Raw genomic sequence first — 13,320 nt, forward strand, 5'->3', positions numbered from 1 at the left:
GTGACTTCTAAGTTCATTCTTTACATGTTGAGCCAGAAAACAGAAGTTAGAGGTATTCTTTTTAATCAATAATTTTTCTTACATAAATACTGTCTAGGAATTGCTGAAAAGCCAGAACCAAGGGGGTTGGTGCTATTAGACTTTTAGGGGGTGGACCAATGGCTTGGCATTACCTTATGGGCTCAGAGCAAAGCAATGCCAAACTTTTCAATATCCAGATGATCATAAAGTAAATAAGGATGATTAATAGGTTATGTAACTTTTTGAAAAACAAAGATGCTGGTGGGTGACTGGCTGTCCTACAAAATACCACAATTTTAAAACATAAACAAAACAGGTTCTTAGAAATTTGATAATGATAAAAGTAATTAGTTCCTTAATCAACAAGGACCCACTGTATAGCACAGGGAACTGTACTCAGTATACTGTAATAACCTGTGGGGGAAAATAATCTGAAAAAGAATGGATATATGTATCAATATAAATGAACCACTTTGTTGTACACCTGAAACTAACACAACATTGTAAATCAACTATACTCCAATATAAAATAAAAATTAAATTAAAAAAGTAAATAGTTCTTTTTTTTGAATTTTATTTTATTTATTTTTTTATACAGCAGGTTCTTATTAATTATCCATTTTATACATATTAGTGTATATATGTCAGTCCCAATCTCCCAATTCATCACACCCCCCCAGCCTCTTTCCCCCATTGGTGTCCATACTTCTTTAGTACAGTAACTCTTTGGTAAGTGGATCTGTGTTATTCCAAAGCTAATTTTGTTAACTAGAAGGAATGAAACTTGTTTTTTCAATTATAGGATAACGTTAAGCATAAAGACCATATTGACCATCAGAAGGATAAAGTTGCCTTGACTCTGGCTCGTCTAGCCCGCCATGTTGAAGTGGAGAAACAGCAGAAAGAAGAGAAGAATAGAGCATTCAGGGTATGTGGCTGTTTTAACTGATATTTTACCAGATTATAGAGTTGTTTATAAGAAAGTTAAAGAGGTTCTTGTATAATCAAAAAATGTATAATTGGATCCAAGTTCAGCATGAAGTCTGCATAGCTCACTGAGTTAGTAGTAATTCATGACGGCCTTTTACATTTGTTTTTGTTTGTTGGATTCTGCTCATATATGTATACAGACAAAAAAAGAAAAAATAGAATTAAGTGGACTTTATTTTTGGGAATTAAAAATCATGGGATTCCTTAAGCTGGTGAGCAGTTAAGGGTTTCTAGTTACTTTATCACAGTTTATCAGGGCTTCTGTAGATAGAAGCTGTTGAAAGGTTATTTTCTACTAAGTACAGCCAGACCAGTTTCACTTCAGCCTCTCCCTTCAGATTATTGAATTAGTGTGGTAGAAGAGCTACTACGTGGAAAATGAAACCTAATTTAGACTCTTGCATGATATAAACGTTTTAAAACCTTGACTTGCTTTATTTATTTTTTTTAAGATTTTTTTTTGATGTGGACCATTTTTAAAGTCTTTACTGAATTTGTTATAATATTTCTTCCGTTTTATGTTTTGGTTTTTTGGCCGCGAGGCATGTAGGATCTTAGCTCCTCAATCAAGGATTGAACCCGCACCCCTTGCATTGGAAGGCGAAATCTTAAACCACTGGACTGCCAGGGAAGTCCCTTGACTTGCTTTAGAAGGCACCAAATGAAATTACCTTAAAGAACTTCCCCAATATTGCCAAATGTCTGTTAGGAGTAGAATGTTGGCAAGTTGGGTAAAAAAAAATCCTACTGGGAGTTTAAAAATGGAAGTAGAAATCATGGCATAATTTTACCTTGTATGTTTTTGATTCCTTGTTCCATTGCTTATTATAAAGGAATTTATATATTTCTGTTGCCTCTATTTTAGTATCTCCTAATCTAATGTAGAATACATTAGTCTTCTTTAAATTTAGAAGTAGCTTTGTTTGGGGACTTTAACTTTATAATGTAATACCAGTTAAATTAGAGCTTAGTATTCTAATTGTATGTTTAAAATGCTTAATACATTAGTGATACTTTTTTTTTCTATAAATTTATTTTATTTTTGGTTGCTTTGGGTCTTCGTTGCTGCACACGGGCTTTCTCTAGTTGTGGCGAGTGGGGTCTACTCTTTCGTTGCGGTGCGTGAGCTTCTCATTGCAGTGGCTTCTCTTGTTGCGGAACACAGGTTCTAGGCGCACAGGCTTCAGTAGTTGTGGCACACGGGCTCAGTAGTTGTGCCTTGTGGGCTCTAGAGCGCAGGCTCAGTAGTTGTGGAGCATGGGCTTAGTTGCTCCGTGGCATGTGTGATCCTCCTGGACCAGGGCTTGAACCTGTGTCCCCTGCATTGGCAGGTGGATTCTTAACCACTGCACCACCAGGGAAGCCTAAATTAGTGATACTTTTTTAAAAAAAAGGATTCTTTCTTTTCTGGTAGAGACACTATTCAATTTTTTTTTTTTTTAATTTTTACTGGAGTGTAGTTGATTTACAGTGTTAGTTTCATTATGATCAAATCTTTTTTTTTTTTTTTTTGAGCCAAATTGCTTTACAATGTGTTAATTTCTGCTGTACGATGAAGTGAATCAGCTATGTGTATACCTGTTTCCCCTCCCTCTCGGACCTCCCTCCCACCCACCCATTTAGGTCATCACAGAGCACCAAGGGGAGCTCCCTGTGCTATACAGCAGGTTCCCACTAGCTATGTATTTTACACATGGTAGTATATTTATGTCAAACCTAATCTCTCAATTCGTCCCACCCTCCTGTTCCCCTCACTGTGTCCACAAGTCCGTTCTCTACATCTCTATTCCTGCCCTAAAAATAGGTTCCTCTGTACCATTTTTAGATTCCACATAATATGCGTTAATATATGGTATTTGTTTTTCTCTTTCTGGCTTACTTCAGTCTGTATGACAGACTCTAGGTCCATCCACATCTCTAAAGATGACCCAATTTTGTTCCTTTTTATGGCTGAGTAATATTCCATCATATATGCATACCACAACTTCTTTATCCATTCATCTATCATTGGACATTTAGGTTGTTTCCATGTTCTGACGATTGTAAATAGTGCTGCAATGAACATTGGAGTACCTGTGTCTTTTTGAATTATGGTTTTCTCAGGGTATATGCCCAGTAGTGGGATTGCTGGGTCATATGGTAATTCTATTTTTAGTTTTTTTACAGAACCTCCATGCTGTTCTCCATAGTGGCTGTATAAATTTACATTCCCACCAACAGTGCAAAAGGGTTCACTTTTCTACACACCCTCTCCAACATTTATTGTTTGTAGATTTTTTGATGATGGCCGTTCTGACCCTTATGAGGTGATACCTCATTGTAGTTTTGATTTGCATTTCTCTAATAATTAGTGATGTTGAACATCTATTCATGTGCCTCTTTGCCATCTGTATGTCTTTGGTGAAATGTGTACTTAGGTATTCTGCCCATTTTTTGATTGGGTTGTTTGCTTTTTTAATATTGAGCTGCATGAGCTGTTTATATATTTTGGAGATTAATCCTTTGTCCGTTGCTTCATTTGCAAATATTTTCTCCCATTCTGAGGGTTATCTTTTCATCTTGTTTTTGGTTTCCTTTGCTGTGCAGAAGCTTTTAAGTTTAATTAGGTCCCATTTGTTTATTTTTGTTTTTATTTTCATTACTCTAGGAGGTGGGTCAAAAAAGATCTTGCTGTGGTTTATGTCAAAGAGTGTTTTTCCTATGTTTTTCTCTAAGAGTTTTATAGTGTCTGGTCTTACATTTAGGTATTTAATCCATTTTGAGTTTATTTTTGTATATGGTGTTTGGTATTGTTCTAATTTCATTCTTTTACATGTAGCTGTCCAGTTTTCCCAGCTCCAGTTATTGAAGAGGCTGTCTTTTCGCCATTGTATTGTTCTTGCCTCCTTTGTCATAAATTAGGTGACCATATTGTGCATGGGTTTATCTCTGGGCTTTCTATCCTGTTCCATTGATCTGTATTTCTATTTTTTTGCCAGTACCATAATGTCTTGATTACTGTAGCTTTGTAGTATAGTTTGAAGTCAGGGAGCCTGATTCCTCTAGCCCTGTTTTTCTTTCTCAAGATTGCTTTGGCTATTTGGGGTCTTTTGTGTTTCCATACAAATTGTAAAATATTTTGTTCTAATTCTGTGAAGAATGCCATTGGTAGTTTGCACTGAATCCAGTTGGGATTGCACTGAATCTGTAGATTGCTAAGGGTAGTATAGTCATTTTCACAATATTGATTCTTCCAATCCAAGAACATGGTATATTTCTTCATCTGTTTATGTCATCTTTGATTTCTTTCATCAGTGTTTTATAGTTTTCTGAGTATAGGTCTTTTGCCTCCGTAGGTAAGTTTATTCTTAGGTATTTTATTCTTTTTGTTGCTATGGTAAATGGAATTGTTTCCTTAATTTCTCTTTCTGATTTTTTGTTAGCGTATAGTAATGCAAGAGATTTCTGTGCATTAATTTTGTATCCTGCAACCTTACCAAATTCACTGATTAGTTCTAGTAATTTTCTGGTGGTATCTTTAGGATTTTCTATGTATAGTATCATGTCATTTGTAAACAGTGACAGTTTTACTTCTTTTTTTCCAATTTGTATTCCTTTTATTTCTTTTCCTTCTCTTATTGCCATGGCTAGGAATTCCAAAACTATGTTGAATAGAGTGGCAAGAGTGGACATCCTTGTCTTGTTCCTGATCTTTGTGGAAATGCTTTCAGTTTTTCACCATTGAGAATGATGTTTGCTGTGGGTTTGTCATATATGGCCTTAATTATGTTGGGGTAGGTTCCCTCTATGCCCATTTTCTGGAGAGTTTTTATCATAAATGGGTGTTGAATTTTGTCAAAAGCTTTTTCTGCATCTGTTGAGATGATCATATGGTTTTTATTCCTTAATTTGTTAATATGGTGTATCACATTGATTGATTTGCATATATCGACGAATCCTTGCATTCCTGGGATAAATCCTACTTGATCATGGTGTATGATCCTTTTAATGTGCTGTTGGATTCTGTTTGTAGTATTTTGTTGGGGATTTTTGCATCTATGTTCATCAGTGATATTGGTCTGTAATTTTCTTTTTTTGTGACATCTTTGGTTTTGGTGTCAGGGTGATGGTGGCCTCGTAGAACGAATTTGGGAGTGTTTGTTCCTCTGCGGTTTTTTGGAAGAGTTTGAGAAGGATCGGTGTTAGCTCTTCGCTAAATATTTGATAGAATTTGCCTGTGAAGCCATCTGGTCCTGGACCTTTGTTTGTTGGAAGATTTTTTTTTTTGCGGTACGCGGGCCTCTCACTGCTGTGGCCTCTCCCGTTGCGGAGCACAGGCTCCGGACGCACAGGCTCAGCGGCCATGGCTCACGAGCCCAGCGGCTCCGCGGCATGTGGGATCTTCCCGGACCGGGGCACAAACCCATGTCCCCTGCATCGGCAGGCGGACTCCCAACCACTGCGCCACCAGGGAAGCCCTGTTGGAAGATTTTTAATTAGTTTCAATTTCATTCCTTGTGATAGGTCTGTTTATATTTTCTAATTCTTCCTGGTTCAATCTTGGAAAATTGTACCTTTCCAAGAATTTGTCCATTTTTCATGGTTGTCCATTTTATTGGCATATAGTTGTTTGTACTAGTCTCTTATAATCCTTTGTATTTCTGCGGTGTCAGTTGTGATTTCTCCTCTTTTGTTTCTAATTTTATTGATTTGTGTTCTCCCCCCCCCTTTTTTTTTTGATGAGTCTGGGTAAAGTTTTATCAATTTTGTTTATCTTCTCAAAGAACCAACTTTTAGTTTCGCTATTCTTTGCTACTGTTTTCTTCATTTCTATTTCATTTATTTCTGCTCTGATCTTCATGATTTCTTTCCTTCTACTGATTTTGGGTTTTCTTCATTCTTTCTTTAGTTGCTTTAGGTGTAGGGTTAGATCGTTTGAGATTTTTCTTCTTTCTTGAGGTGAGCTTGAATTGCTATAATTTCCCTTGTAGAACTGCTTTTGCTGAATCCCATAGGTTTTGGGCCTCTGAATCTGAACTACTGGGCTAACAGAGGACCTCAGACCCCAGGGAATATTCATCAGAGTGAGGTCTCCCAGAGCTCCTCATCTCAGCACGAAGACCCAGCTCTACCCAACAGCCTGCAAACTCCAGTGCTGGAAGCCTCAGGCCAAACAACTAGTAAGACAGGAACACACTCCCACCATCAAAAAAAAAAAAAAAAGAGATGACAAAAAACATGTGTCACACATTAAAGAGCAAGTAAAAACCTACAAGACCAAATAACCGAAGAGGAAATAGGCAACCTACCTGAAAAAGAACTCAGTGTAATGATAGTAAAGATTATCCAGAATCTTGGAAATAGAATGGAGGCACGGATTGAGAAAATGCAAGAAATGTTTAACAAAGATCTAGAAGAACTAAAGAACAAACAAACAGAGATGAACAACACAATAACTGAAATGAAAAATACGTAGAAGGAATCAATAACAGAATAACTGAGGCAGAAGAACGAATAAGTGAGCTGGAAGGTAGAATGGTGCAAATAACTGCCAAGGAGCAGAAGAAAACAAAAAGAATGAAAAGAATTGAAGACAATCTCAGAGACCTCTGGGACAACACTAAACACACCAACATTCAGATTATAGGGGTCCCAGAAGAAGAAGAGAAAAAGAAAGGTTTGAGAAAATATTCAAAGAGATTATAGTGAAAAAATTCCCTAAACATGGGAAAGGAAATAGTCACCCAAGTCCAGGAAGTGCAGAGTCCCATACAGGGTAAACCCTAGGAGAAACACACCAAGACACATATTAATCAAACTAACAAAAATTAAATTCAAAGAAGAAATATTAAAAGCAGCAAGGGAAAAGCAAAGAATAACATACAAAGGAATCCCCATAAGAATATCAGCTGATTTTTCAGCAGAAACTCTGCAGGCCAGAAGGGAGTGGCAGGATGTACTTAAAGTGATGAAAGAAAAAGACCTACAACCAAGATTACTTTACCAGCAAGGATATCATTCAGATCCAATAGAGAAATCAAAAGCTTTACAGACAAGCAAAAGGAAGAGAATTCACCACCAAACCAGCTTTACAAGTGCCAAAGGAACTTCTGTAGGCGGGAAGCACAAGAGAAGAAAAAGACCCACAAAACCAACCCAAAACAATTAAGAAAATGGTAATAGGAACATACATATTGATAGTAACCTTGAATGTAAATGGATTAAATGCTCCCACCAAAAGACACAGACTGGCTGAATGTATACAAAAACAAGACCCATATATATGCTGTCTACAAGAGACCCACTTCAGACCTAGGAACATATACAGACTGAAAGTGAAGGAGTGGAAAAAGATATTCCACGCAAATGGAAATTAAAAGAAAGCTGGAGTAGCAATACTCGTATCAGATAAAGTAGACTTTAAAATAAAGACTGTTACAAGAGATAAGGAATGATCATAATGAACATAATGATCAAGGGATCAGTCCAAGAAGAAGATATAACAATTACCAATATTTATGCACCCAACATAGGAGCACCTCAATACATAAGGCAAATGCTAACAGCCATAAAAGGGGAAATCAACAGTAACACAATAATAGTAGGGGACTTTAACACTCCACTTACACCAATGGACAGATCATCCAAACAGGAAATAAATAAGGAAACACAAGCTTTAAATGAGGCAGTAGACAAGATAGATTCAATTGTTATTTATAGGACATTCCACCTGAAAGTGGTGAAATACACTTGCTTCTCAAGTGCACACAGAACATTCTCCAGGATAGATCACATCTTAGGTCACAAATCAAGCCTTGGAAAATTTAAGAAAGTTGAAATTGTATCAAGCATCTTTTCTGACCACAACGCTATGAGATTGGAAATTAATTACAGAAAAATAAGCTGTAAAAAAACACAAATACATAGAGGCCAAACAGTGCACTACTAAATAACCAAGAGATCACTGAAGAAATCAAAGAAGAAATTAAAAAAAATACATAGAAACAGATGACAACAAAAACACTATTCAATTTTAAGGAAGATCCTTTCCCCAGACTATGTTAAGTGTGTTATTTATGGGTCATGGGCAAAGTCTCTTTGAGAGAGGAGTGGTTTGCAAGTTGTCCCCCCTTTCTGCCCATTTCCTCAGTATGCTCACTTCTTTTCCCAAATCAGATGTTACAGATGTGTTAACACCACATAGGTAATAAAGCATTTGAGATGAGTTCAGAATCTGTTAGTCACTATGACAAGTAGGGTTTTTCTCAAGGGTAGTTTCAGCTTTTACCCATGTAAATTTCATTCATTGTATTAAAGACTTTAGCATTTGAGAAAGTTTTTTTAAACTTTGAAATTCTTGTTTATCAATTGTAAAGAATAAATTTATCTAGATTTCATTCTTTCCTAAGAAAGAAACTGACTCACACAGATACTTTAGCTCATTTTTTGCTATTCATTCATGACTTTTTTTTTCTTATTTGATTCTCCTTATGTATAACTTGTTTTTTAAAACTAGATGACAGAAAACAATAAGAAAACAAAACTACCCGAAAGGAAGATAATGAAACTAAAGTAAAACTCATTCTTGCAGAATTTTAGTAGGTGTTAACTGTGACTAAAAATATGGTAGAAAATGTTTTCCAGCTCTTCTAGGCCTTTGTGAATTGTTGGTGTCTCACTGTTAAAGTGGATTGTCCATCTTCTGTGACGGAAAGGTTTTAAAGAAAATTTGTTAAAATCTTCACTGGATAAATCACTTTCAGAGATAATGTGTTGTGCTTGACTAGTTGATCAGTTACCAGCTTTGCTTGTTGATATTCCAGGAGTTAAGATGACTTGCCTGAAGGGATGTACCCCTAAGGTGTGTGGAAATAGCTGGGTGACAGGAAAAGGGTGACTAATTTGGGGGTGATTTTAGCCAGCAAATGTTTTTTGAGCATTGACTATGTATGGCCACAGAGTTCAAATTCTATTGTAAGAAATGCCAGAGAACTTTCTTTTTAAAAAGCCTGCTTATTTTTAATTACTGACAGTAGTTTAAAATAAGTAGGCTATTGGCTGGCATATAGTAATATTTAATCTCAATTATATTTACTTAATTTAAGGTGTTTTTTTTTTTAAAGATTTTTGTAGGGAACTCTTCTGATAGATGGTTTAATTTTGTATGTAAGAAAATGTCTTTATAGTCTACCAGAGGCTTGCCATATTACTTTCTTTGGATAAACTAATTTTGTTTCCCATGGCATGTTATCCAGAGCACTGATCCTATAGGATACACTTTGAGAAACAAAAAAGTAATTTGGTGACTTATCAAGTTGGGATACTGTGTATTCACTGAAAGGAAAATCACATGTGTGTTAGCACTTCAAAGTTTTGGAAGTCCTACACAGAAGGGACCTTTTGAACTCTGTTTTGAAACCAATGGTTCTAAATTTGATTACAGAGAATTTTAAAATATGTATATAATGCATATTAACATCTTTGGAAAATTAGTATTCTATGGCCATACTTAGAACAAAGTTGTGTAGAAGATTTTTTTCAGAGTAAAATCTTGAATCTCCCTGTCCCCCTACTTACCCTTGCTGATAGAATATCCTGTTATAGTGATAAGTAGGTCATTCAATATTCTGGTCTGTTTCTTGCAAATCCAGCATTTGTGGATTTGTGATTTCTTTTTAACAACCTTTTTGAGACACAGTATGTTGTACAGTAAGTCCCCTACTTATTAATGAGTTCCATTCTGAGAGCGTGTTCATAAGTCCAATTTGTTTGTAAGTCCAACAAAGTTAGCCTACATACCCAACTAACACAATCGGCTATATAGTACTGTACTGTAATAGGTTTATAATACTTTTCACACAAATAATATGTAAGAAACAAACACACACAAAATATAAAGAAAACATTTAAAATCTTACAGTACAGCACCTTGAAAAGTACAGCTGGCATACAGAGGCTGGCATCGAGTGAACAGGCAAGAAGAGTTACTGACTGGAGGAGATCCTGGGCTTGAAATATAGGTACTGTACTACCGTACTCTATACAATACTGTACAGTAAAGTACACAAAATCACAACCAGTTGTAGAGTATGCACACATGTGACAATGTACGCCAGACATGTGAACTAACTTACTTGACTGGACATGCAAACACACATTCGTATCTTTGAAAGCTCTCATCTTGAAGGTTCGTGTGTAGGGGACTTACTGTACTGGTTAAGTGAATGGATTCTAGAATCAGGTTGGAGAACGAGAGTTTAAATCCTGGCATTGTTATTTATCCTTGTGCAATTTATTTGACCTTCATGTGCCTCAGTTTTCCCATCATAAAATGGGAACAATAATAGTACCAATCTCATAGAGTTATCGTGAGAATTAGATCTAAGATGCTTTTAGACAATGCCTGGCACGTGGTAAGTGGTTAATAAGTGTTACTTGTTAAATACAGCATGATTAGAGTATGCAAATAGCTTTATTAATAACGTAACTAGAAAGATTTAGAGACTGTAACAGTCTAAAGCATCTAGTTTAGTGGTTGGCACTGGCCCACTGCCTGTTTTTATAAATAAAATTTTATTGGAACATAGCCATGCCCATTTGTTTACATATTATCTATGGCTGCTTTCATGCTGCAGCAGCAGAGTTGAGTAGTTGCAAAAGAGACTGTATGGGCTGCAAAGCCTAAAATATTTACACTGTGGTCTTTTATGGAAAAAGTTTGCCAGCCTTTGATCTAGATGCAATAGATGCTTTATGCTGGCACATTTTAAGTACTAATGTGTGTCTGCTCTTATACTATTCACTGAACAAATATTTAATAGGCTTCTGTATACTTAAGACTATATATGGAAAATTTGAAGGAAAATGTATAAAAGGTTAAAGATGAAAATAATCATTCATATTTCCATTCCAGAGATAGCCATTGACGTTCATCATATTTATTTTCTGCCTTTTCCCTCTCTGCAGATAGAGTTACATATAGCTTGAAATAATCTTTGTTTATATTTGGCCTTATTTGTTTAATACTATTTGGTGACCCACTTGATATCAAAAGTATATTTCTGCTTCAATGAAAAAGTTTTGTTAGTGTTTCTAATGACTTTCATGAAATGTACACACCATAATTTACTTAAATGTACCCTATTGTTGGAGATTAATTTGTTGCAAACTTTGTGCAAATGTAGATGACATTGGGATCAACATCTTAGAGCATGAACCTTTGGTTTGACTTACCTCTTTAAGATAGAGTTCTAGGTGTGGAGTTACAGGAATAAAGGATAATCAATATTTTCTGATCGCTGTTGTGACAAAATCATTTTCTTAAGGAAACCGGATTAGTAACCATAGGTTAATTGAGTTTTTTCTTAATATCTTTAGGAAAAAGTAGATTTTCAACATGCTCATGGGTTACAAGAATTGGAATTTATTCGAGGACATTCTGATACAGAAGCAGCGAGACTGTGTGTGGACCAATGGTTAAAAATGCCAGGTAGGTATTCTTTAGAGATCAGAGTGGAACATAAGATTACCAAGCTTCCCTAAAGCCTTAAAACATTGTGTCTGTTTTATTCAGTTGCTAATAAGTACATAAAGTATTGAAATTTAGTTCAGTAATACTTAACAGAAGACCTACTTTACCAATTGTCTTCCTACTTTGGCAAAAGTATATTTTGAGTATAAGTAATCCTTGAGCTGATCATTTATTCATTCATATGTCTTCTAGTTATTACCCTCTATGGGAGGGCGTGTAACAGGTTACTTGAGGTCAGGCTTCTCTAAGGAAGTGGAATTTAAGCTGAGATGGAAAGGATTAGCATTTACTTTTTTATTTGTCAGTGCAGCCTGTGTAGATATTTTGTTAAGGAAATGTCCATGTGGGAGGCTTATCAAAAGCAGTGGGTAGCTTCTTCATTGCTAACTCTTTGCAGACCTGAAATTCTTGGAAGAGTCACTGTGCAGTGTTTTCCTCCTACCAGATAATTTGGTAGAATTTTTAAGAGCCACCATGGCAACTTTTCTAGCTTGTCTTGTAGAAGACCCACTGAGCCCTTAAAGGCTTGGGATATCCACAGAAACCTTAGCTGTGGATTCAATCCAGCAGAAAGTTTAATTACAAAAAGTCTTAGAAATATCTATGTATGCAGTGCTCAACTTTGAACCTAGGTATCTTATTCTGTAGTTTTCAGAGGGCTTTTCTTTGAATAGAATCAAATTGCAACTTTTAAAATAATTCCAATAATTTGTAGATATTTTAACACCTGGCCACTCCCTGAAACTGTATTTTCTTCTTATCTCCCAATGTGTTTGTGCCTGGCAAACTCCCACCTTGCCCCATCCTCCTTTTTAAATACCCTTTCCTCTTTTTTTCTTCTTAATTGCCTGTGGGGTTAGCCCTACAGATAACATTCAATACTAGAGGTTGCTAGGTTTATTTAGTCGGCATAAGTTTGGTTGTTCAGCTGTCTTTGATCCCACAGTGCTTTATTCATTTCTCTCAAATAGTTTCTACCCTGTTATGTTGCATTGATAATTTTACCAGATTTATATGCTCCGTGGGGACAGAGACTAAGGCTTATTAATCCGTTTTAGTGTCAGTGCCTAAAAAGAAGGCTCAGCATAGAGATGTCCAATAAGTGTTGGTTGAATATTATACAAGAGTGGGCTGTAGGATTTGCATATGAACACAGAAAAGAAGCCTAGAACTCGGGTACCAAATGTGACTGTCATTCAACTAAAGAAAAGAATTGTTTGGCATTCCAGACCTACTTTAGAAAAAATACTTAGAAATTATGGTCCTTAGCTGCATCAGAATCACCTGGGAGTCTTAAATACACGTATCTGGGCCTCACCACTAGAGATAATTCTAGGGCATCTGTAGATTTGGGAAGATTCCTATGTGATTTTGGTAGGAAAATGGGCTAGAACTACAAGGCTCAATCTACAAGATCTCTTGTAAAAATCGTTCATCTCATGTGAATCTAACACTTACAAGTCTTGTCTAGAATGATTGCTGGGCCAGTAATATGTCCCTTTAGGCCTAATCCCTGGCCTCCAGATTGTCAGAATATTTTAATTCATTGTAAATTGAATTCATGAGCATCTGTTTATATATTTCTGGGAACTAATGAGTCACTTAGCTGTGTCTTTAGGATTCTTTGCAAGATGTGATATTGTATCAGTATATCACTTCAGGTGACATCTGGTTCATTGGTGGCTGATAAGCTGTGCCTTGAGTTAAGGTCTTTAGTTATGCTCTTTTTATGTGATGGTTTTATCTTTTTACTTGGTCCCTGCCACTCCGTAACACTGAAGTCTGGGGTCTTTTGCTAG

The 13,320-nt window shown here is 36.1% G+C and overlaps 1 protein-coding gene across 2 annotated transcripts in view; it reads left to right on the forward strand.

Moving 5' to 3' along the window:
• ZNF451 (zinc finger protein 451) overlaps positions 1-13,320 on the forward strand; it is an 86,839-nt gene that overhangs the window by 26,250 nt on the left and 47,269 nt on the right. For both annotated transcript variants that reach the window (XM_060022063.1, XM_060022064.1), the window contains exons 4-5: positions 824-949; positions 11,368-11,479. In XM_060022063.1, the coding sequence (XP_059878046.1) occupies positions 824-949; positions 11,368-11,479 (238 nt within the window). The remainder of the gene's footprint in view (positions 1-823; positions 950-11,367; positions 11,480-13,320) is intronic.

Source organism: Delphinus delphis, chromosome 10, assembly GCF_949987515.2.
Source record: "Delphinus delphis chromosome 10, mDelDel1.2, whole genome shotgun sequence".
Lineage (NCBI taxonomy): Eukaryota > Metazoa > Chordata > Mammalia > Artiodactyla > Delphinidae > Delphinus > Delphinus delphis.